The sequence below is a fragment of the Narcine bancroftii genome, chromosome 6, assembly GCF_036971445.1.
Source record: "Narcine bancroftii isolate sNarBan1 chromosome 6, sNarBan1.hap1, whole genome shotgun sequence".
Taxonomy (NCBI): domain Eukaryota; kingdom Metazoa; phylum Chordata; class Chondrichthyes; order Torpediniformes; family Narcinidae; genus Narcine; species Narcine bancroftii.
The window spans coordinates 186486120-186511903 of NC_091474.1; the positions used below are offsets into that span (position 1 = coordinate 186486120).

Genomic DNA, 25784 nt, shown 5'->3' on the forward strand with positions numbered 1-25784 from the left:
AACCTTTAGCAATCCGGCCATTTCAGCAGATACAAGTGGATTTCACCAAACTCCCCAAAGTCCAGCGATGGAAATTGCTACTAGTAATAGTGGACTAATTCATAAGATAGGTCACAAGCAGTGGCAAAAATAATTCTGGAACAAATTGTACCCCGATATGGAATAGCCGAGTCCATCGATTCAGATTGGGGAATGCACTTCACTTCTAAAATTCACAACCTGGTCTGTGAAGCCTTAGGGATAGAATGGAAGCTGCATGCACCATGGCATCCACAGAATTCAGGAAGAGTGGAGTGAATGAATGACACTTTAAAAAGGTAAATTACAAAACTAAAAGAAGAGACTAAATTTCCCTGGACCAAGTGCTAACCGATAGCTCTTCTCAGAATTCGGACAGCCCTACGACAAGATATTAGAATATCCCCTTATGAAATGTTATTTGGACTCCATATTTGGGGCAAGTAGAAAGAATACCTACAGTCGAAAGTAGTGATGTGTTTTTAAGGAACTATTTACTGGCAGTCTTTCATTCTCTTGCAGATTTAAAAGCTAAGGGTCTGCTGGGGCAGAGCCCTCCTCTGGATTTCCCTATCCACTCTGTGAATGCTGGTGACTGGGTCCTGATCAAATCATGGAAAGAGGAAAAGCTTCAGCCCCGTTGGAACGGACCATATCTAGTACTGTTGACTGCGAAAACAGCAGTCCGAATGAAGGAAAAGGGATGGACACACGCTTCAAGAATAAAGGGACCAGTGGATCCACCACCAGCCACAGAAGGAAGGAAAGAGGAGTGAAAAGGGACACAAAACTACAATAATGAAACTTTTATGCTTACTATTTCAATTTGTACTTATACATATCATAGGTTTACGTGATGAACCCAAAAATTCTTTTATCTCTCTATGTACTAATTTCAGACCAAAATCAAACAGATTGTTGGGTATGTGTGAAAATACCACACCATGGCAAGTCAGGAGTCCCCTTAGTAGCAGTCCCTCTCTCCCTACACAAATTATTTGATATACATATACCTTGGCCAGCAACAGTGATCCAACCACTGAAGATAAATACAAAGGATGGTCGATACGACCAAAACCAACAAAGTCAGTAACTCCTCAGTCTGGAGAGTTGCTTCCTTTTGAGGAGGGACTCAAGAATATAACTTGCCTCTGCAATATAAATCGATCTGCCCCAAACCAACTAGGAGTTTCCAATTGCATGTAGAATTGGACTGTCACACAACTGCGAATCCCACAGCCTGTAAATGGCACATATTGGGTGTGTGGACGTAAAATGTATTCATGATTACCCAGGGAAAAGGAATATTGGAATTGGACAAAAGTGTTTAAATTGACCCGTACACCTAAAGGTTGGAGTGGGTGTTGTTACCTGGCCTACTTAATTCCCCATGTCCGTGTTCTTAACCAGCTACCTGGACGAGTCTCGTCTCATGGACAAAGCAAAAGAAGGGTGACTAAAGGCGATCGTCTCATGTGGACATTTTTCCCGACTCATGGAGCCTCCAGCTGGGGTTGAGATTCGAGAATTAGCAGCCACCCGAGATGAACTAGTAAATGATACGGACCTGGTGCTTGGGGAAGTCCAATCCCAAGTCTGGGCAATAACTACAGTAATGGCTGCCATGAGACTTAGAGTCCTCCAAAATTGCATGGCCCTTGATTTTATTTTAGCAGAGAAAGGGGGGACTTGTGCTAATTGGCTCTGAATGTTGCACATACATCCCAGATGAATCAGCTAATATCTCGGATTTGGCGCTCCATATTAAAAAGTATAGAGGAAAGATCCAGGAGGCTAGAGACAAATATAAAAAAGGAGATGTATGGGGTGATTGGACATGGGGAGATTGGAATTTCAGAGGTATGGAGCCATGGTTAATGCACCTTGCTATATATGGTTTAATAATTTTGGTGGTCTTATTTATTGGATTAGCCATCCTTTGATGTATTCTTTTCTTTGGCTTGGCTTCGCGGACGAAGATTTATGGAGGGGGTAAAAAGTCCACGTCAGCTGCAGGCTCGTTTGTGGCTGACCAGTCCGATGCGGGACAGGCAGACACGATTGCAGCGGTTGCAAGGGAAAATTGGTTGGTTGGGGTTGGGTGTTGGGTTTTTCCTCCTTTGCCTTTTGTCAGTGAGGTGGGCTCTGCGATCTTGTATTATCACAAGATTAATTTGCTCAGCTACTGGAGCAAAGCAGATGGTATTAAAAAACCCCATAGCAAATGAACAATGACAAATTCAACTCATGTTACAACAATTTGAGGAAACAAAAGGTGAACAATAATGCAGTTTAATCAGAAATACATGGTAAAGAGAAAAAAGGAGGAATTGTGAAAAATGATTGAATGTGATTAAACTCGCACCATTCTGTGAAAAGTGATGGAATGCAAAGTATGTAGATTAGAGCTTGAGAGTAGACAGTACTGGCTAGTGGGCCCCTTCTTATCTCGAGCCCCAAGGATGCAAGGATCTGGTTCAGGCTGGTACAATGACCTAAGGTAGTCTATAGCTAGTACTGTGCTGGCTTAATAGAGACATGAATTTTAACTTAGATGCACCTAAGGAGGGGATGAACTAATTAACATGACATGCAATGTATGAAGAGGGAGGAACTGAGTGATACCTGGATTGATGGAAGGGAGAAGGAGAATGTTGTAATGTATTGGGATTCTGATTGGAAGAAGGTAAATGAAGGTGGGGTGATGTTGAGCGCGGGACTGTACAAAAGAGCGATGATTCTGAACCTCCGGTGTGTCTCCAGACTCGAAATAAAGCTGAACCTGTTCTCCAAGACTTTGTCTCCAGAGTAGTGATTGTGAACACTTTATATTTCACAATACCATTTTAATAAAATAGGGTGCATGTCAAATGTAATCCACTTGGGCCTCGGTTATAAAGGAATCTAGGTTCCTGCTTGAAATCCAAATCCGCTTCCCCATCAACACTAACAATAAGTTCTCAATTCTCCCACAAGATGAAACATTTTCCCCACATCCACTCTCTTAAATCCACTTACTGTAAGTTCTCAAATATATCACTCAACTATTTTGTTTTTGCCTTACCAGCATCCACAAAAAGCCTTTTCAAGCTTTCCTCATATGAAAACCTGCCCATTCCTAGTTTTAATCTGGGAAATCTCTGAATTTTGCTTTCCATTAAATGTCCTTCAGTAAATAAGATGACAAACATTGTACATAGCACTTTGGATGTACTTTCACCGAAACCCAATTGAACTATTGTTGAATTAAATTCCTGAACAATGGAATAACTTTGTTATCTTTGCAAATTATTTGCGCTACTTCGTGCCAGTTTTCTCACTGAGTCAAAGATATTTTTGATCTTGTCATTTTTATTCTTTGTACCGGCACCACCTACGGCTCCTAGAACGCTTCCACCAGCGTTGTCTCCGCTCCATCCTCAACATCCATTGGAGCGCTTACACCCCTAACGTCGAAGTACTCGAGATGGCAGAGGTCGACAGCATCGAGTCCACGCTGCTGAAGATCCAGCTGCGCTGGATGGGTCACGTCTCCAGAATGGAGGACCATCGCCTTCCCAAGATCGTGTTATATGGCGAGCTCTCCACTGGCCACCGTGACAGAGGTGCACCAAAGAAAAGGTACAAGGACTGCCTAAAGAAATCTCTTGGTGCCTGCCACATTGACCACCGCCAGTGGGCTGATAACGCCTCAAACCGTGCATCTTGGCGCCTCACAGTTTGGCGGGCAGCAACCTCCTTTGAAGAAGACCGCAGAGCCCACCTCACTGACAAAAGGCAAAGGAGGAAAAACCCAACACCCAACCCCAACCAACCAATTTTCCCCTGCAACCGCTGCAATCGTGTCTGCCTGTCCCGCATCGGACTTGTCAGCCACAAACGAGCCTGCAGCTGATGTGGACTTTTTACCCCCTCCATAAATCTTCGTCCGCGAAGCCAAGCCAAAGATAGACAATGAGAAAAATGTCACGTATTCCCACCTTGTACTGCATTTCTAGATATCTATTCACTCACTTTAACTTTTTTTCCTCGTGGTAGCCTTCTTAGACGCTATCTACAACTTTCCTAACTTTGGAATATCAAAAGGATAGCACGGTTAGTATCGTGGTTAGCAGAACACCTTTACAGTGCCAGAGTTGGGTTCAAATCTCACGCTGTCTGTAACAAGTTTGTACTTTCTCTGCATGTCTGCATGGTTTTCCCCAGGGGCTCTGGTTTCCTCCCACTCTTGAGGTATAAGTTAACTGGGTGTAAATTGGGCCTGTTAGCATGATGAATGTCTAATTTCTTTTTAAAAAAGGCAATTTCAGAAGGAATAAACTGCAGATTCTAGAAATTGGTACTAAAATTTAAAATACCTCAACGGGTCAGACAGCATCTAAAGAGATGAAATTGTCAGTTTCAGGTTAATGACATTTCATCTTAACAACTGAGTATTACCCAGTGTTCTATTTTGATGACAAATGTCAGCATTTGGACTTTTCCTATCAACTTTAACTTTCCCATTGTCACCTGATATTTCCCTAATGTAATTCTCCTTGGATCTCTATGATCAGCCTTGTTCCCTTTGGAATATTGTCCCTGTCATCGTTTGCTTTTCCTACTTGCCGATCACATGCAAAATCTTTATTGTTCTCTCCTCCACTTTCTCCTCCTCCTACATTTTTAAATTCATTCAACTCCATCTTCTCCAGGATTCTGAAGATCATTGACCTGTATGTTGATCTATGTCACTCTGATTAGTACTTCCAGCATTATCTGTAGTGACTATGGATGAGAACCCAGTGAACCTATGTCTAACTAAAGGCCACCATATGAGGAATATACTGACATTTCAGACATGGGAAAAAACAAAATGAGACATTCATCAAAAAGAACTGCAGCTGCTGGAACTTGGAAACAATTCTGTTTTATCATACCTAAAATGTTCTCTCGCAAGGTCTACCTCTGTTTCTCTTTCCAAAGATGCTATCTGCCCTGCAGAGTATTTTCACAATTTTCTGCTTTTGTGTGAAAAATAAATGTTCCGTTTATTGGGCATGGCTGCTTGGAGCCTGAGCACACATTTACAAGTGCAACATATCACGGTTAGCTTTGCTAAAAGTATGGGAAGTTGGAACTAATTTATTAAGAAATGAATAAACTTAGCTGCAAGGTACGAGATTTTAACATTACTTTTCAATTACTCTGAGCCCTTGAAGATACTTTCATACCAATAAAATTTTTCAAATGCAGGACAGTTTCATAACTCAATATGATCCGTTGTAATATAAAACTTATGGCTTAGTGTACTGTGCTTGATCTAGTTTTTATTTCTTCCAGCAATAAGCATGCAAGATCCATGTTCAGAAACATGAGAAGTCGGTGCAATTTTATTTTGTAACACACCAAAGCAAAATTGCTTTAAGCATCTCCTGTCACAGACTGTTAGGAGGAGAAGTCACTAATAAAGTGTTGCCCTTTGGTCATCTTGACAATAGGCAATGCCATGCCAACTCTTATTAAATGTAATCCATATTAGTGGACCCAAATTTCTATAAAAATCATCATCTTCTGCCTCTGTATAGCCAGTTGTCACTTTTATAGCACCATTGAGCTATCTGACCTGTCAGTGCAGTTAATTTTCAGCTTAGTCTCAACACCAGGGTTCCAGGCCTTGGGGGTATTTTTCACTGCATAAACAGAATTTATTCTAGTTATTCAGATCAACATGGAGCTGCTATATAGCTGTTGTGACAGAAACTAACCAAGACATACAAGTCTTTATGATGCAGCAGTTTCAAGCATTTGTAACAGAATTTCCATTTTGATGCTGGAGTCATTTAATTAGGTGACTGCATCATCTGATCAGGATAGGTTTTTATTCCATTTCACCAGGTTTCCCCAAGACAAGTTGCTGGCTTCGGTGCCCCAAGGTAGATTTTATTGACATACCAAGTATACAATGGAGTGAAGCAGACATAATAAAACAGAAAATAAATTGCTGCTGCCTGTTGCCTCAAGGACAACCTCAATAATTGCTTATTGTCTCTGGATGTAATCATTGATTACCCAAAGCTATGGTTAAAGTGAATGTGTCATGCTGGTAAGCATTAAAAAAACAAATTCTGAACACACTTTTGTTGGCATTTTGTGTAACTAAAAATAATACTTTATTCTTTAAATATTCCACATCATCCTGAAAGCAGTAAAAAGCTTAGGGACAGACCGAGCTCAATTGATTGTGTAAAAGCTATAAATGCATTCACCTTTGTGAGAGATGGGAAAATTGATCTAAAATTATGAACATGGAAGAAACTAAAGTTCATCAGTAAATGGCTGTAACCAGTTCAAACAGGATAAGCTTGGGGCTTAGGATGCAGGAAAGCAGAGTCAGCACGATTAACATAAGAATCTTCTAGTCTTTGTGACAAGACCATAAGACTAAGATAAGGAGTGGTAAGGAACAATAGAATGTAGGAAGTTGAGGTAGTCTGGATCAGATAAGGGTCTCCTAGCCCTGGACAGAAGTACCAAGTCCTGCATATCTAATTAGCTAACCTTACACAGATTTATACATATTAAATTAGCCAACCCTAGACAGGATGAGCCAACTCTGCATATCAAGAGACTGTAGCCCCGAGAATCAGGAAGGTGTGAATAAGGACAATAACATGAAGGGACACCGACAGGATACCCCCCCCCTGGTCCTCCAAGTATACTGAAATTGCACGTAGGCAGGCAGGATTGCCTAATGCCAAACCTCTCCAGCAGGAGGCAGAAGAATGTAAGGGGGAGGGTATTCCTATACTGAAATCAACTGTATAAAAGTTGGGTGAGCCCCAGTGTATGTGTGTATTCCCAGGGTAAGGGGAAGCACCCAACTTTGCATTGTTGTAGTAATAAATGTTCTTTGTTCTCAATTTTTGTCTCGAGCAATTTCTTTAAAGGTACTTTAATTTCTAACACCTTTGTGGATTTAAAGAAAAGTAGAGCTGCAGATTGTTTCCCATTTCTATAATTCTCAAATGCATAGAACCTGCACCATCATTATTTCTTTTTAGCAAAGTAACCAACAAGCAGTAAAGCAAGCTTTAACTATCCAAAGGTTCTGCAGGAAGCCACTGTTCCAAATTTAAATATTCAACTGAAGTAGGCCACACGTTTCATACTGGAATGTGGGACCAATATACTTCCAATGCAACGTAAACGTCTCCACATTTGTCATCAGAATCTTAAAAGATGATTTTTGAGCACTCAGCAATCGTGACCATCTTCCTCCATCCATTCTGCTAGAGCTGGATGATGTCCTCACCCCGGGAAGAGACATATAAGGCAATTGAACAACTGAAAAGTGGCAAAGCAGCAGGTATGGATGGAATCCCCCCCAGAGGTCTGGAAGGCTGGCGGCAAAACTCTGCATGCCAAACTGCATGAGTTTTTCAAGCTCTGCTGGGACCAAGGAAAGCTGCCTCAGGACCTTCGTGATGCCATCATCATCACCCTGTACAAAAACAAAGGCGATCACGCTGCTCTCCATTGCAGGCAAAATCTTCGCTAGGATTCTCCTACATAGAATAATACCTAGTGTCGCCGAAAATGTTCTCCCAGAATCACAGTGCGGCTTTCGCGCAAACAGAGGAACTACTGACATGGTCTTTGCCCTCAGACAGCTCCAAGAAAAGTGCAGAGAACAAAACAAAGGACTCTACATCACCTTTGTTGACCTCACCAAAGCCTTCGACACCGTGAGTAGGAAAGGGCTTTGGCAAATACTAGAGCGCCTCGGATGCCCCCCAAAGTTCCTCAACATGGTTATCCAACTGCACGAAAACCAACAAGGTCGGATCAGATACAGCAATGAGCTCTCTGAACCCTTCTCCATTAACAATGGCTTGAAGAAAGGTTGCGTTCTCACACCAACCCTCTTTTCAATCTTCTTCAGCATGATGCTGAAACAAGCCATGAAAGACCTCAACAATGAAGACGCTGTTTACATCCGGTACCGCACGGATGGCAGTCTCTTCAATCTGAGGCGCCTGCAAGCTCACACCAGGACACAAGAGCAACTTGTCCGTGAACTACTCTTTGCAGACGATGCCATTTTAGTTGCCCATTCGGAGCCAGCTCTTCAGCGCTTGACGTCCTGTTTTGCGGAAACTGCCAAAATGTTTGGCCTGGAAGTCAGCCTAAAGAAAACAGGTATTCCATCAGCCAGCTCCCCACCATGACTACCAGCAACCCCCACATCTCCATCGGGCACACAAAACTCAAAACGGTCAACCAGTTTACCTATCTCAGCTGCACCATTTCATCGGATGCAAGGATCGACAACGAGATAGACAACAGACTTGCCAAGGCAAATAGCGCCTTTGGAAGACTACACAAAAGAGTCTGGAAAAACCTCACAAAGATTAGCATATACAGAGCCGTTGTCATACCCACACTCCTGTTCGGCTCCAAATCATGGGTCCTCTACCGGCATCACCTATGGCTCCTAGAACGCTTCCACCAGCGTTGTCTCCGTTCCATCCTCAACATTCATTGGAGCGACTTCGTCTCCAACATCGAAGTACTCGAGATGGCAGAGGCCGACAGCATCGAATCCACGCTGCTGAAGATCCAACTGCGCTGGGTAGGTCATGTCTCCAGAATGGAGGACCATCACCTTCCCAAGATCGTGTTATATGGCGAGCTCTCCACTGGCCACTGAGACAGAGGTGCACCAAAGAAGAGGTACAAGGACTGCCTAAAGAAATCTCTTGGTGCCTGCCACTGCCACATTGACCACCGCCAGTGGGCTGATATCGCCTCAAACCGTGCATCTTGGCGCCTCACAGTTCGGCGGGCAGCAACCTCCTTTGAAGAAGACCGCAGAGCCCACCTCACTGACAAAAGACAAAGGAGGAAAAACCCAACACCCAACCCCAACCAACCTATTTTCCCCTGCAACCGCTGCAACCGTGTCTGCCTGTCCCGGATCGGACTTGTCAGCCACAAACAAGCCTGCAGCTGACGTGGACATTACCCCTCCATAAATCTTCGTCCGCGAAGCCAAGCCAAAGAATTTGACCAGTTACCAGTCAATCATCACACAAAGAGCTAAAAGGTACCCTTAACTCCATAATATCTCCAGTGGGACACATATAGAAATAGATACTGAAATCGGCAAGCTCACAAAGAGACAAATTAGTATTATTTAAAAAATGAGCACAAAAGGGAAATAAATTGGTTATACCGTAGTGAAGTATTCTATATTCAGCTACTATTTGTTCCTTTTGGAGTACATGTTGTAGAATCAGTGCACACATTGTAGAATTAGTGTGCATATTGTAGTATCAGTGTACATATTGTCAAGTTGATGTGGAGTCTAATACAAGACTGACACCTCCAAGCTTACATGCTGGGTTTATATACATCACTGCTTCTGTCACATGCTCAGGAAGTGACATCATCAGTGATGTCATCAGACCAGATTAAAAATCTGTGTTGGATGCAGGTCAATTTCCCGCATTTTCCATAGCACGTCCGCCATTTTGGGAGTTGATTAGCTTGCTGATAAGTGGGTCGCCACAATACAGTAAAATCCCCGGTAAATGGTACCTATGGGGATTAGTGGATGCCAGATAAGTGAATTTTCCCGGTTGCTTGACATTGCATGTGGCGAGGATTGGCAAACTAATCACAAGGGATGCCAATTTTAAATTTTTGTTTTTTTCACCTGTTTATTTCCCGTGATTTTTTGTTTTTTGGTTACTTGAGGCTGCCAGTTGCTTGAATTCTGGATAACAGGATTTTACTGTATTATATTTGAAATTTGTCTTGAAGGCAGCACAGTAATAGCGCAGTTAGCAGAACAGTATTACAGCACTATCTCCTTGGGTTAGTATCCGGAAGGAGTTTGTATGTTCTCCATATCTGCATCGGATTCTGCTGGTTACTTGTTTCCTCCCATCCTCTAAAAACATATGGGGTTTGTTGGTTAATGAATGTATTTAGGTGGCACAGGTTTGTGGGCTAGTGGGCTGTTACTGTTTTAAATTAAAATAAATTACTTCTTCAAATTCAGGATTCAAACATTTCCATTTTTAGCCAAGGTGCAGATTTCTTGTACTTGTGATAACAGACTAGCAATCCAGAGATGGAAATTTCAAATTTCATTTTGGAAAATTGATAAAATAAACCAGTTAATTTCTGGGCTGACAACATTTTTGCAAATACCCCAAGAAATGGAACCTGTCTCTCCCTGCCTACCCTTAAAGATTTCCAGCTCCAATGTTTTCAGACCAAATGAAGTTGTGAAATAATTAGTTTACAGTCTTAGTCACATGCCAAATTTCTCTTTTCACAAAACAGGTTTAGGTCTCAAAAATAAATGTTCAGGAGCATACAATTAAAATTTTCTTCAAGTTAAACAATAGACTTCAATCCACTGTAATAAAATAAGATGAGCTGGATGGTATTTGGGGAACTGATGTGCATCTTTCAATCTCTTGTTTGAGACAACCCTGAAACTTCTTTAAAAATCAATCTGATCATGCAAGAGTGAACTCTCATCATATCTTTCTTTCCTTGTGACACAGTTAAAAGGAAAACAAATATGCAATTACTATCTTAAGATGGTATTTAAATGTGTCCTTTTGCATTGCAAGGTCTCCATGACTCAAAACATCTTGAAATTTGGAATCTACTCACTGCAATGGGAGAAGAGGGTTCCAAACCATGTTTCATATCTTTTTTTTTAAAAAACAGGTTAGTAATATTTCTTAGGTCCAAGCTGCTAGCTAAAGTCTGGAATTCACCATGGAGTCCAACTACACCATGCCACAATCTCAGCTCATTCCATATGGTGCATTCTCATTTCTGGCCTCAAACAATTTAGATAAGACACATAAGTCCTATAATTGTTGACTAGATCGACAAGACAAGTCTGTCCTTTGTCGCCAGCGCTATTTGCATTAGTTATTGAACCTTTGGCTCAGATGATTAGACAAGATGCTAATATTAAAGGTATGAAGGTGAAATCTGATGAATTTTAAATTAATTTATTTGCAGATAATGTTTTGATATATTTAACTGAACCTCAGAATTCTTTGACATGTCTACATGATAGATTGGAACAATATGGTGAGATATTAGGTTACAAAATCAATTGCAAAAAGAGTGAGATTATGTCATTCGCAGAAACGGATTATTCTTCTTGTAAGCATATTGTGAAAGTTTAAATGGTTGGATCAGATTAAGTATTTTGGGGTTAAGGTAGATAGTAATTATAGTCATTTATATGAATTAAATTATTTACCATTATTGTCTAAAATTAAACATGATTAGAACCGATGGAAAAATTTGCAAATTACATTAATAGGAAGAGTTAATTGCATTAAAATGAATAATTTTCCTCAGATTCAATATTTACTTCAATCTATTAATTGTAAGATACCTCAAAATATTTTTAAGGACTTGAATGTTTTGGTGAGGAGATTTTTATGTAAGGATAAAATGGCAAGGGTATCTTTACAAAAATTAACTTGGAAATATGAATTAGGAGGTTTGCATCTCCCTAATTTTCAGAATTATTATGACGCGGCACAGTTAAAATGTATTAATAGGATGTTTGAATTGGACAAACCATTGATATGGGCTAATATTGAATTATCTCAAATTGGTGAGGATGGATCAGTTTATTTATAGATGTACCTTCAAGTTATCGAGTAGTTATAATTTACCAGTTTTGAAACATTTAATGGATTTATGGTATAAAAAAAATGAAGTTATAGGTACTCAAGGTAAGATTTCAGGTAAAACTGTATCAAAATATGCTCTTACCCTTCACACTTAATAATCAGCTTTTGAAGTTGTGGGATCAAAAGAGTGTTAAATTTGTGCAAGATTGTTATGAAGCAGGATATTTTAATCTTTTCAGAGAATGAAAGAGAAATATGACCTATCTTCAAATACTCTTTTTTCTTATTATCAAATTAAACCTTTATTGTTGGGATAATTTTGTACATACTTTACAGTTACCTAGATGGTCTAAGATTGAAATTTTACTTACTGAGGGTGGTAAGAAGAGATTTATAACTGAGCTGTATGCTTTATTACAGAATAAAATTCCTAAATAGGATTTATATAAATCTAGATTGAAATGAGAGAAAGATCTAGAAATACTTAATTCTCAGGACGATTGGGTGAGTTTATGTAGGGATAGTATGACAAATATTATAAATGTAAGGTATTGATTAGTTCATTATAATTTTATTCAATTATATTTAGATCCAGAAAAATTAAGGAGATACAATTCAATTTCTTTGGACTTGTGTTTTAGATGTCACAAGGAAGTAGGTTCTTTTTTACATTCTGTCTGGCTATGTGAACCAGTAAAACCTTTTTGGAATAGACAAGGAACTTTTGGAAGCTATTTTGAAAGTGAAACTTTCACGAGATTCTTTAGTATTTTTGTTGGGTAATATTAAGACGTTGAGTTTAGAATTAAGATTAAATAGACTCCAAATTGCATTTTTTAGATTGGCATTAGCTGTAGCTAGGTCATGTTTAGCAATTACTTGGAAGAATGAGACTGATTTAAGTATTCAGAGATGGCATATGGACTTGAGGTCTTGTATTCTGTTGGAGAAGAAAACATATAAATTGGGTGATAATAATGATTTTATTTGTAAAATTTGGAGCTCTTATTTGGATTATATGGGTTTGAATTTTTGAACCGCACTGTTTTGGTATTATTCCAATCTATGGCAAACAATTAATTGATGAATTTTGTTGTTATGATTAATCTACTCTTCTTTCTCTTTTCTTTTTTTGGGATAGGTTAGTGAGGGGTGGGGTTGGGGAGTTGTAAGGGGTTAGTTTTAAAAAAAAATATCATATATGTACTTTTTTCAATTTTTTTTGTTTCATTAATTGTATGTTTCAATAATATACATCATGATTTCAATAAATAAAATATTAAAAACAGTTCTATAATGTGTTTTTAAAAGAACACACTGAAGAACAATCAATAAAAGCAGTTCAGTAAAATCAAATGCAACAAGGCCAGGTCTTTGCTGGTTGAATAGGGCTTCTATCAGTCTACCGTAGTATTGACTGGTGAAATCCCAGGCAATTTCATCTCCAAGATGTGACTAAATTTAGGTAATTTTACACTTTGCAAAATAAAAATAATTCATAAGAATGATAAATATATGCTTCACAATCATATACCAAATTAAATGTACAATACCTCGAACAATGAGTTCAGCAAAATTTGATACACCAGAGCCCCTTTCGGATTGGGTCACACAACGGTACAAATCTTGGTCCTTCTTTTTCACTTCTTTCAATTTAAAGGTGGCAGCAAAGCGCCTGTGATTTATATTCTTTGTCAGAGCAACTGGAATGTCTTCTCCATTGCGCCTCTGAGGGTGGGGGGAATCAAATTGTTAGTTATTGTTTTTTTGTCCCTGGGTCCAAATCAGTGATCACAATGTAAACAAGTATTGGCATAAATTATATATGTAAATCAATAAGCCATTTAAATATCCTCAGAAAGAATCAGTATATCTTGCTCACACTCACCAGTTCTATTCATAAGAAACCATTTATTTTTCACTCTGACAATCATAACAATTTTATCTTCCACCTATGAGTTAACATCCAATTTCCAGAAAAAAAAGATTGAAGATCATGAATGTGACACTCTCAATTGTTATAAGGTAAGTGGTTCTATTTGGGTATATGAGAAATTGTGCAACTTACTTTGATCCATATTACATTCAGGACTAAAAATTCCACTAGAAGCAGCAAGATGCTTGTGAACAAAATGTCAGCAATCAAAGCATGTTAGATCTTTGTGGGGGCAGTGAAGAAGGAAATTGTATTCTGAAGCAATTGTGTTTGAAAAGCAAGGTGTACTTATCATTAATCTTTATAAATCGAGAATACCAGAATATGTACAGAAATTTACCTTACTGCAGCATTCAGTTAAGGAAGAGAAAATTTTTATGTTGCATAATCAAACAATTATCTACATGTAGACAGACATCGCTCTGCCTCGATGAGGACATCATATGAATCATCTGATGCCTTTCTAGCGAAACGAAATTTATCCCAGCGGGGAGCTTTAATGCCACTGCACTCTTTCAAGTTCCCCTGAACAAGCGCAGCACTTGAAAATGTCTTTAGTAATTTTACAGTGGGGTGACAGTCTCAACTGGCTTTGACAGAGCATCACATAAACCTTTGAAACACGATTGACAATTTAGGCCCTTAGAATTTGACCTGGAAAACCACTCTGTTGTAAACATTCAAGCAGAATTAAAATTATTGTCCCAACATCTAGGAGTGGTCCACATCTACAAAGCGTGCTATTTGACCACGGATGTGTAGCAGGTTTTCATCCAACATCATTAATCATAAATAATTTGCAAAGAGAACTGGATTATCATGAGAATGAGAGCACCGCTTCATCCTGTACTCAGAACAATACAAGCAAAGTTTAACCCAGCCAAAATGTTGTGATTCAATCTGTGTGAAATGAACCTAAATTGCCTCAGCCATATTTTCACACACTTGATCTGCATGGAGACAAAGTACATATCCCCAATGGACATTTCGCAGATCCTTGAAGCGATTTTCCGCTCCTCACCACCAGAACTCCAAAATAACATGTTTTCAAAATGTTTAATTTTACCTTAGGTCCAAATGGAATTCTTTTTCATAATGTCTTTCTATTGTCTTTCAGTCAGTTTTGTATCAGGCAGACATGTCCCCAGTGGGACATCAAATCGATTAGCTATTCCTCAAGTTGGGCCAACGTTGATAATTTTGGAACGCAAAAGACAAATTAAATCCTCTGCCTGTTTTTGTATCTCAATAACCATAGAGAGACACAAATATTGAAGGTGCTAGAACCTGAAGCTGAACACAGGTTCTCCCATTGAGCAGAATCACTGGGAGAAAAAAGAATGGTAGACATTTTGAGCCTAAACTCTTTATCAAGACTCATAGCCATGTTTTCAAGATCAAGTTTATTGTCATCATTTGTGCAAGTACAACCTGACAAAACCGCATTCTTTGGTCTTCGGTGCAGAAATATGCAAACCTACATACAGACATCCATAAAGTTAAAGGATTTGCCTGTAGTAGATCTATAAATATTGTTAAATAAATGGTCAGGTGTTTGTCAGCAGTTGATCAGTTTCAATGCCTATGGAAAGAAGTTGTTTCTCAGGCTGGTGGTTCTGATTTGGGTTCTCCTGTAACTCTTTCTCAATGGGAGTAACTGAAAGAAGGTGATAGGGTTCAACAACAATTTTGCTAGCCCTCTTCAGACAACAATCCCGGTAGATTACATCAATGGTTGGGGGGGCGTGAAGTGATCCTCTCTGCTGCTCTTATTGTCCTGTGAATTGACCTCCAATCTGATGCTCCACAGCAAATAGAACAAACCATGATGCAGCTAGCCAGGATGCTCTCAATTTAACACTTGGAGAAAGTTGACAGGATTATGGCTGGCAGTCTTGCTCTTATCAATCTTCTCAGGAATTACAGTTACTGTGATGCCTTCCTAACAAGTAAGATATTTTGTGTCCAGCATAGGTCACTTCTTAATTGGACTCTGAGAAACTCTGTGTACTCTCTACACTACCAAGCTATTAATATATAGTGGAAGGTGGTCGATCCTCTTCCTCTTTAAGTCCACAATCATCTCCTTTGTCTTCTCTACATTGAGGCTCAAGTTGTTATTCTCACATCATACCACGAGATTTTCCACCTCTTCTCTGTATTGGACTCATTGTTAGTTCCTGATGAAGCCAACTACTTGTCATGTAACCTACAAACTTGATGACACTGTTGGAGCTGGATCTGGCACTGCAGTCATGCATCAGTAGTGTGTACAGGAGCAGGCCAAGCACACAGCTCAGAGGTGCACCAGTGCTCAGCATTATGGTGCCCGATGTTCTACTGCCAACCCGGACATACTGTGATCTTTCTGTAAGGGAGTCCAAAATTCAATTGCAGAGAAAGGTGTTGAGTCCCTGTGAGGACAGCTTCTCCACAACACTTTCGGGAATTATCGTATTAAACACCAAACTTAAGTCGACGGACAGCAGCATGGCATATGAGGCGTACTTCTCCAAGTGGGACAGGACAGAGTAGAGAGACAAGGCTGTAGCATCATCAGTGGAGCAGTTCTGTCTGTAGGCAAATTGAAATGGGTCCAGTGTCTCTGGGTGTGCTTTGATGAGTTGTATCATCAGATGCATGAACCATTTATAATGTTGGAGATCAGTGCCACTGGGCGGTAGTAACTGAGGCCTGTTGCTGTTGTCCTCTTTAGTACCAGGATAATGGTGCAGGAACATGTTGAAGATGTCGGTAAGAAACTCTGCCAGTTGGTCTCCGTAGTCTTTCAGTACCCGACCAGGTACAATGTCTGGTTCCACTGCCTTGTGTGGGTTCACCTCACCTCGGCCGCTGCTATCCAGGCAGTTCATCAGGTGGACAGACAATTCTTTTCAGCGTCAGCCTGTTCTCCTCGTCGAACCGTGCATGGAAGATGTTTGGTCAGTCTGGAAGGGAGGAATCGTTGCCTTTGAGTTGCAAGCTTGTCTTCTGGTTTGTTATAGATTTGATCCCTTTCCACATGTGCCTCATGTCAACAGTTTCGCACAGCTGTCTGTGGATCTTCTGTAAGTGCCCGCACTTTGCCTTACGGATTGCATGGGAGAGTTCATCCTAGCTGATCTTAGTATCATCTTGTCTCCTTTCCTGAAGGCAGAATCGTGAGCTCGGAGAAGTGCCCGGACCTCTGCATCCAATCATGGTTTCTGATTAGCCCTGTTGTGAAGAATTTGATTTTGGTGACATCCTCAATGGACCTGCAGATCTAACCAATCACTGAGCTTGTGTACTCCTTGATTTTTACATGATCGTTGTAGGTGGCCACCTCTCTGAAGAATAATAACATAACAACATAAGAAAAAGGAGCAGGAGTAGGGCATCTGGCCTGTCAAGCCTGCTCCGCCATTCAATGAGATTATGGCTGATCTGACGAGAGGTTGGTGGAGATGAGTCTGTCTTTCCCCATATCCCTTATTATGTAAAAATCTAACTTTGGCTTCAATATATTTACTGAGGTAGCCTCCACTGTTAAAATGGTCAGCAAATTCTACAGATTCACCACTCTCTGGGAAAAGCAGTTTCTCCTCATCTCTGTCCTAAATCTCCTACCCTAAATTTTGAAGCTATGTCCCCTAGTTCTGGTCTCCCCTACCAATGGAATCAACTTACCCTCCTCTATCTTACCTATCCCATTCATAATTTTATATCTTTCTACAAGATCTTCTCTCATTCTTCTAACTTCCAATGAGTATAGTCCCAGATTACTCTTCCTCATAGGCTAACCTCTTCATCTCTGGAATCAACCTGGTGAATCTCCTCTACATCTTTCCTCAAGTAAGGAGGCCAGAACTGCATGCAGTACTCCAGATGCAGCCTAACTAGCAGCAGCGTTCTTAAATTCAATCCCTCGAGCAATGAAGGTCAACATGCCATTTACCTTCTTGATGGCCTGCTGCACCTGCAAACCAACCTTTTGGAATTCACGCACAAGCACTCCCAAGTCCTTCTGCATGTCACTTGTTGCAATCACTTTCCATTTAAATAATATTCTGATCTTCCATTCTTCCTTCCAAAGTGGATAACCTCACATTTGCCAACGTTGTACTCCATCTGCCAGACACTTGCCCACTCATTTGACCTATCTATATCTCTCTACAGATTCTCCATATCCTCTGCACAATTTGCTTTTCCACTCAATTTAGTGTCATCAGCAAACTTAGACACACTACACGTTGTCCTCTCTTCCAAATGATTAATTTATATCGTGAACTGTGGTGGACCAACTCCAGTTTGTGGTCTCAAATCAGTCCTGTAGCGCCCCAACACCACCCTTTCCCTCCCATCCCCCCCCAAACGACCTGATCTCACTGCGAACTGGCTATATTCATTTTGCCAGCTGTCTGTATGTCAGGTTTTGCAGGTCTGATAATGTGATCTGAGTATCCAAGGTAGGGGCGAAGGGCATCCTTGTGTGCACCATGGAAGCTGGAAACACCAAATAACAGCTTGCATTTGAATCCACACAAGCTTTCCTCTCTCCAAAGGTTCAAAACTTCCTTTTATTGTCATGTAATAATATATTAAAAACATAATCTACATGCTATACTTCAAATTTTGCCTGCCGCAAGGCAAACAAAGAGTCACCATGAGCATTGCCTGATGCCCTAAACAAAAGAGGAAAGCAAGAGAAAGTCCCTTCAGAGACACTCGAGTGTCCAAGAATTTGCATCCAGCGGTTTACAGCCTCTACAGCCACACAGACACCAGTTCAAACCACTGCCAACCAGAGTTCCAAATACAAACCTCCGATGTGATCAGGAAACCTTCAGCACCCAAAGACCTTCAGGAGTTCTTCCTGCACTCAGCATCCAAAAGAATCCCAGTTTTGATTCCTGGTTCCCATGAGCTGATATGCAACAGCCTGCGTGGGTCCTACAATCACTGATTCCCTTGCTGGTCTGCGACTGTGGTCGCCAATCTGTCGAGTTGACTCCTTTGCTTGTCCTTCTCAATGGTGGGTGTTCTTCCTACTTCAAATGCATGCACTGAGCCAGTGTCATAGTCGCATATTTACCTGCACCAGGAACAGTGCCTGTTGCCATTGATGACGTATCTGAAGTGACATGCAGGAGTAATAGAGCGCATGCCCAGGTTAGCTAAGAAAGCTGCATATGTGGGATAGACCTCAGATGCAAGAGGAAGAGAATGAGAGCGTTCAGATCACCCATGTGGTGGTGAACCAATGAAAAGGGCAGAGGGGTTTAGTTTGTGGAAATGAAAAATGCAGCGTTGTGTCTGAAAGGAATAAAGTGAGTCGACTCCATTTTGTGGTGAAAAAAACGAGTGAGTGTATTCTTTAAATTATGTGTAAACTGGGTAAATTACAGCTGGTACAAGTCGTGGCCCCGAGGGTTCACAGCACCTTCTCGATTAAAATGGCAATGGATGAGGATAAAATGGCAATGTCCGGGGCAGTCAGGTAGGTCAAGCTAGAGGGTCCCCCCTTTTTACTAATAATGCATCAGTGTGGTTCACAATCCTCAAGGTACATTTCTCCACCCTCAGTGTGATAGGTCAGAAGACAAAATTCAGTTTACTGTGGCTCGTCTTCCAGAGCAGTTTGCCTGTGAAGTGGAGGATCTTTTAGTTGATCTGGATGATAATCCCCCATACGACATCCTTAAGGCTGCTATTCTGCTGTCTTGTAGGCTTGTATTGCTGAATTACGATAGGCAACCATTTTAGATGCTGAGGAGATGGTGCAGGTTAGCTGGGACAGACTCTTTTGAAGGGGATTTTTGAAAGCAGAGGTTCCTCTACAATGTTTACCTCATCCAGTTCAAGGACATTTAGTGAGTGTTTTTCGAGAATCCACCCTTGATCAGTTGGGAGATCATGTCGACCTTGTTATGTTCATGACCTCCATAATGAAGATAGAAGCGTCGGCAACACCCCCTAGTCAGCAGGAGAAAACGGAGCTGGAATTACTGCTTACTGCACCTTGTGAATCACCAGCACCTTATCAGTAAAAGATAATGGAGTAAGAGCAGCAAATAGTAGCACTGACTACGCAGGCACATGCTTTGGGCAAACAACAAAATTCCTTCCGTTGACCTGGTTGAAATCGCGCTGGTCGAGGCAATGGGCGGTGTATTTGTTGGAGGTGCTGGAAATTTGGTTCTGCCGCCTGATCCTGTCAGAATATTGATGATATTCTTGTAGTGAGCATAGATGAAGAGAAGCACAAGCACCATCCTCTATCATTGTTCCAGATGCTTGATGAATTTGTCATTGAGGTCAATCCTCATAAATGCATTTTTGGTGCTGTATATCTTTAATTTTTGGGACATAGAATTATGCAGTATTTTCCCAATGAATCATAAGTGCAAGAATCTGGAGATCTTCCTACACCTGTAACGTTTAGCCAGTTACAATGGGTTTTATTTTTAGGAATGATGAATTTCTATCGCTGGTTCTTGCCAAGAGCTGCAGCATCTCTATTACCACTTCTTTCTTTGGCTTGGCTTCGCGGACGAAGATTTATGGAGGGGGTAAAAGTCCACGTCAGCTGCAGGCTCGTTTGTGGCTGACAAGTCCGATGCGGGACAGGCAGACACAGTTGCAGCGGCTGCAGGGGAAAATTGGTTGGTTGGAGTTGGGTGTTGGGTTTTTCCTCCTTTGTCTTTTGACAGTGAGGTGGGCTCTGCGGTCTTCTTCAAAGGAGGTTGCTGCCCGCCAAACTGTGAGGCGCCAAGATGCACGGTTTGAGGTGATATCAGCCCACTGAAGGTGGTCAATGGGGCAGGCACCAAGAGATTTCTTTAGGCAGTCCTTGTACCTTTTCTTTGGTGCACCTCTGTCACGGTGGCCAGTGGAGAGCTCGCCATATAACACGATCTTGGGAAGGCGATGGTCCTCCATTCTGGAGACGTGACCCATCCAGCTCAGCTGGATCTTCAGCAGCGTGGACTCGATGACCACTTACTAAACAACTAAAAGGATCCGAAAGTCCACTTCCAAAAGGCCACTGAGTTTGGATACAATGCCGTTCATGCTTTCAACTATGTGAAGACTGTGCTTACAAATGCCATGATGATTGTACATCAAAAGCCAACTGCCTTGTTCTCCCTTAACAGATGCCCCTGTCTGCGTATGGGAGCAGTGTGGGAACAACAAGTCCATGGGCCACCTCTGGTGGTGTTTTTTCCAGCAAGCTGTCACCAGCTCAGGCAAGTGTAGTATGTTTGGTTAAGAACTCCTTGCCATCAGTCTCAAAGTGAAACATTTCCTGTTTTTGTTGGAAGGCCATCTTTTCACCATTTATAGACCACCAGCCTCTTGTGCTTCTGAGTAAAAGCACACATCTCTACTCATCCCGACAGATTCAACTCTTGAACTTCATCTTACAATTTTTACTCAGACATACAGCATATCTGAGGGAAAGTGTAACAGCACTGATTCAGCACAACTTGCAAACTGATAAAGAATACACACACTTGTTTCTTTCACCACACCATGAACTGAAAGCCTCGATCCGTTATAATAGTGTCCGGAACATCAAAAGATAGAATCCACTGATTCACAAAACTTCGAGCAACTATCTCTGCAGAGATGTCAGTGACAGGAATGACTTCCTGCCATATGGTAGCCCAGTCCTCACATGTGAGCAGATAAGTATATCCCCAAGATGGCAGAAGTGAGCCAACCAAGTCCAGGTGCACGTACTGAAAATGGGAATCCGGAACCACAAAATCCCCCACCTTGGATTTCTTGCGTCTGGAGACTTTAGAGTGTTGGCACAGCAAGCAAGTCCTTGCCCATAATCTAACATCCCATTTCATCTGAGGCCAAGTAAAATGTTCTGTAATTAGTTTGATCGATGCTTTTCTACCAGGATGTGATAGATTATGAAGAGACTCAAAAGATTTCCTGCTTCATAGCCGCCGGCACAAAAGGCTTAGGCCTTCCTGTGGAAAAATCGCAGGCTAACTTTTCACCAGATTCATTCAGGTACACATCTTGAAGATGGAGTCCAGAGTTTATCCAGCAATACCGGATGAGATCGGGATCAGTGTGCTGTGCACAAGCCATGGCAGTAAAATCTATGGCAATAGTGCATGTAAGGCATCAATATCTTGCCTAGAAAGGGCATCAGCCACAGCATTTGATTCTCCTTGGATATGTCCGATTAAAATCGTAGGATGAAGTCCAAGTACCAAATGTCTCTGGGCAAGTAGAGATGTGCACTTGTATTCGCAGTATCCACAAGATGCTGATGGTCTGCATAAATGATGAAAGAATGACCTTCCAATAAAAAGTGGAAATGTTTCACTGCGAGGTAGATGGCCAAGAGTTCTCAACCAAATGCACTACACTTTGCCTGAGCTGGTGACAGCTTGGCTGAAAAAAACGTCAGAGGTCCCAATTGCCCATGGGCTCGTTGTTCTAACACTGCTCCCACAGCACTGTCAAATGCATCTGTGGTATGAGAGAACAGGCATTGGGCTTTTGATGTGCAATGACTGTGGCATTCACCAGCGCAGATTGCACATCGTTGAAAGCACACATGGCATCGTCTCCCAGATTTAATGGTCTTTTGGACACAGATTTATTGGATCCTTTTAGTAGTTCAATGAGGGGTAACTTGGCAGGAATTGGTGATAAAAATCCATCATGCCCAAAAAATGTCACAACTGACCAAATTTAACAGGTGTAGGAAATTCTCAAATCTCTCACACTTTCATCAGGTAAAATACCATGTTGTGTAAATCTACATTCAAAAAATATAGGATCAGCAGTGCCAAAAATGCATTTACTGGGATTGATCACAAGGCCAAACTCATCAAGCCTCTGAAACAGTGAGATAAGGTGACGCTTCTGCTTCTCTTCATCCACACTTGCGACTAGAATATCATCGATGTAAAACAAACACAAAATCGAGGCCAGCAAGTACATGATCGATAAACCATTGGAACATCGGAGCTGCATTCCTCAGACCGAATGGCATTTGCCGAAAGGCGTAATTACTGCCATATTAGCAGCATCAGAAGGCTCAAATGGGATCTGAACGTAAGCACATACTAGATCTATTTTTATGGAGGTCTGCTGAAAAGTCTTGGAAATTGGGAATGCTGTATAGGTCAAGCACAGTAGATTTGTTCAGGGCATGATAATCACCACAGGGCCACCAGTCCCCAGGAGAAACTTTTTGGAATTATGTACGAGGGAAGCCCAGCAGCTGTCAGATCTGTGGACTATGCCCAACTCCTGCATGTGGTCGAATTCCGATTTTGTGATTTTAACCTGGTTCAGGGGTAATCTATGAACCTGCGTTACCATCGGAGGACCCCGAGTCTAAATATGTCTGTATGATGATATGTTGGGGTCTTGAGGTGAGGGAAACACTTGAGCAAGGCTTGGAAAGGACAGGAGCCAGGTTGAAGGCTCATCAGGCGACTGACGACATTGGAGGGATGACAGGTACAGTTTACTTGCATCGAAGAGCTGCACTCAACCAGCACATCTGCCAACAACGAAAATGTGACAAGAAATCTGCTCCCAAAATGGAATTTGCTATGTTTTCAATTGTGAAAACCCACCAAAAAGGTTTCTTGAAAACCAAATCTTAACTTGAGAGACCTGGCCATATATTTGACGTGAGAATCATTTGCAGCTGAAAGAATACATGACGTATTTGGGTGCCTGCATTCATCCATGGTTGGAGGGACCACCGAAATCTCTTCGCCTGAATCAAGAAATTGAACACCTAGGAGATGGCCTTTAAGAAAAAGACAGTGGCTGAAGTGCCCATGGGCAGCAATTGCCTCTACTGCCAGGCCTGCTGGTCGTTTCCCAGGTGCCATTTGTAGAAGTCACAAAGTGGCTGACAAGACCAGGCAGCAGCACCAAATCTACGATACTTCCAACAAATACGCCACCCGTCACCTCTAGCATGCCTTCTACCACTACAATTCCAACTAAGTTGATGGAAGGAATTCTGTTGCGAGCCCAAAGCCTGGACCTGTGTAGTTGGTGCTGCCATTTGCTGCTTCAACTCAGTTATCTTCGATTGAGAAGGTGCCGGTGCTTCACAGGGTGCAGTGAGCAGCTGTTCCACTTACATTTGCTCCTGCTGACTAGGGGAAGAAGCCAATCGTTCTATCTTCATTGTGGAGGTCGTGAACATTACAAGGTCGGCATAAATTGCCAAATGATCGAGGATGATCATTCAAAAGACACTCACCCAATGCTCTTGAACATGATGAGGTAAACATCAAAGGAATCGGTTTCCAAAATTCACTTTTGACAAGGTCCGTTCCAGCTAACCTGCGCCACCTGAGCATCTGTGACGGTTGCCTATTGTCTAGTCTGCCATTAGCTAGTAATTGGGCAATACGAGTCTCCCCAGATGGCTGAGTACGCCGCAGAATAGCCACCTTAAGCACGTCGTATGGGAGATTATCATCCGGATCCACAAAGACACCCTCCACTTCACAGATGATCTGCTCTCGAAGATGCTCCACAAATAAGCTGTACCTCATCTTCTGACTCGTCACACTGAGGGCAGAGAAACGCAGTTCGAGGCATCATGACCATTATTATTAATAGAAACAGGTTGGGGGTGGAGGAAAGGAATCTTTAAGAGGTTTGTTTATTCTCATCACTATCCATTTTAAATTAGAAGGTACTATGAACCCATGGTCACCATTTATAACAGCACTGATCTACCAAAGCTTACAAACAAAGAATCCACTTATTTATTTCTTCCAGCACACCATGAAGTCAACTTTATTATTCACTAGACCCAACACTGCATTCTTCAACTGCCCAAGCACCACCCAGCTAAACTCCTCTGACCTTCTCATTGTCTCACTGCCATACGGGTAATTCTGATGCTTTCACTCTCCTTCTTCTGTGTCTGGGATTCATCACCGCATATACTGACGCTTAACACACCCACGCATGCATCCTATTACTCCCGCACATTGTTTTGGTTACATCATTAGCGATGGCTGGCACCTCTTACGACGAAGTTAAGCACGTGAACATGACAAAAGTGAATGCCATGGCCGACACCCAGACCAGTCACGACATTTATGCCTTACATACATCGATTTCAGTGCCATGGCTCATAAACAGCATACCGATTCTGATCTCATCTGGTATCGCCAGATCAAGATATGAGCCTGCATGAATCGGGTGGAACATTGGTCTGCGATTTTTCCTCAGGAAAACCAAGGCATCTTGTTCTGGTAGCAATAACGTAGGAGATTGTTGAGTCTCCTCATAATCTATCTCAGTCTGGTAGAAGAGCATTGATTAAACTGATTGCGGAACGTTTTACCTGGCCTCACGTTAAACAGGATGTTTGCTTGTGCAGAAGGACCTGTTTGTCATGTCAATGCTCTAAAGCAGTGGTTCTCAACCTTTTTTTTCCCCACTCACACACCACTTTAAATATTCCCTATGCTCTAGGTGTAATGTGATTAGTAAGGGATTGCTTAAGGTGGTATGTGGGTGGAAAGAAAAAGTTTGAAAACTACTGTTTAATCGTCCCTAATTGACTCGTTATGTGCATGGCTTCATAACTCCAAAGGAAATGGGCCAATGACAATTTTTCTCAAGCAAAATATTTCAGTAACAATTGGATCTAGAGCAGTGATTCTCATCCTTCTATTCCCACTCACATACCACCTTAAGCAAACCCTTAAAAATCACAGAGCACTTATGGCAATAGGGATACTTAAAAAGGAAAAGGTTGAGAACCACTGCTCTAAAGTCTCCAGACACACAAAATCCAAGTTTGGGGATTTTGTTGTTATGGATTCCTGCTTCCAGCATGTGCACCTAGACTTAGTTGGCGCTCTTCCGCCATCTTAGACTATATTTATCTGTTCACATGTGAAGACCTGACTACCAGGTGGCAGGAGACTATTCCTGTCACTGACAACTCAGCTGGCTTTCGTGATTGTTTGGATTCCATCTTTCGGTGTTTAGGGAACTATTATGATGTGCCGAGGGTCTCAGTTCGAATTGTTCCGAGCTCTCACTGATCTTTTTGGCACTATCCGTATTTGGACAATGATTTACCTTTTCACAGACCAATGGCCTTGTTGAGCATTTTCATCGCCAAATAAAGCAGCATTGACAGCAGGTGGTGATGCATT

At 41.6% G+C, this 25784-nt stretch overlaps 1 protein-coding gene across 8 annotated transcripts in view; it reads right to left on the bottom strand.

The window, feature by feature from the left end:
• The window catches only part of ptprk (protein tyrosine phosphatase receptor type K), a 612998-nt gene that overhangs the window by 311468 nt on the left and 275746 nt on the right, over window positions 1-25784 (bottom strand). For all 8 annotated transcript variants that reach the window (XM_069886984.1, XM_069886983.1, XM_069886980.1 and 5 more), the window contains exon 6: window positions 13235-13409. In XM_069886984.1, the coding sequence (XP_069743085.1) occupies window positions 13235-13409 (175 nt within the window). The remainder of the gene's footprint in view (window positions 1-13234; window positions 13410-25784) is intronic.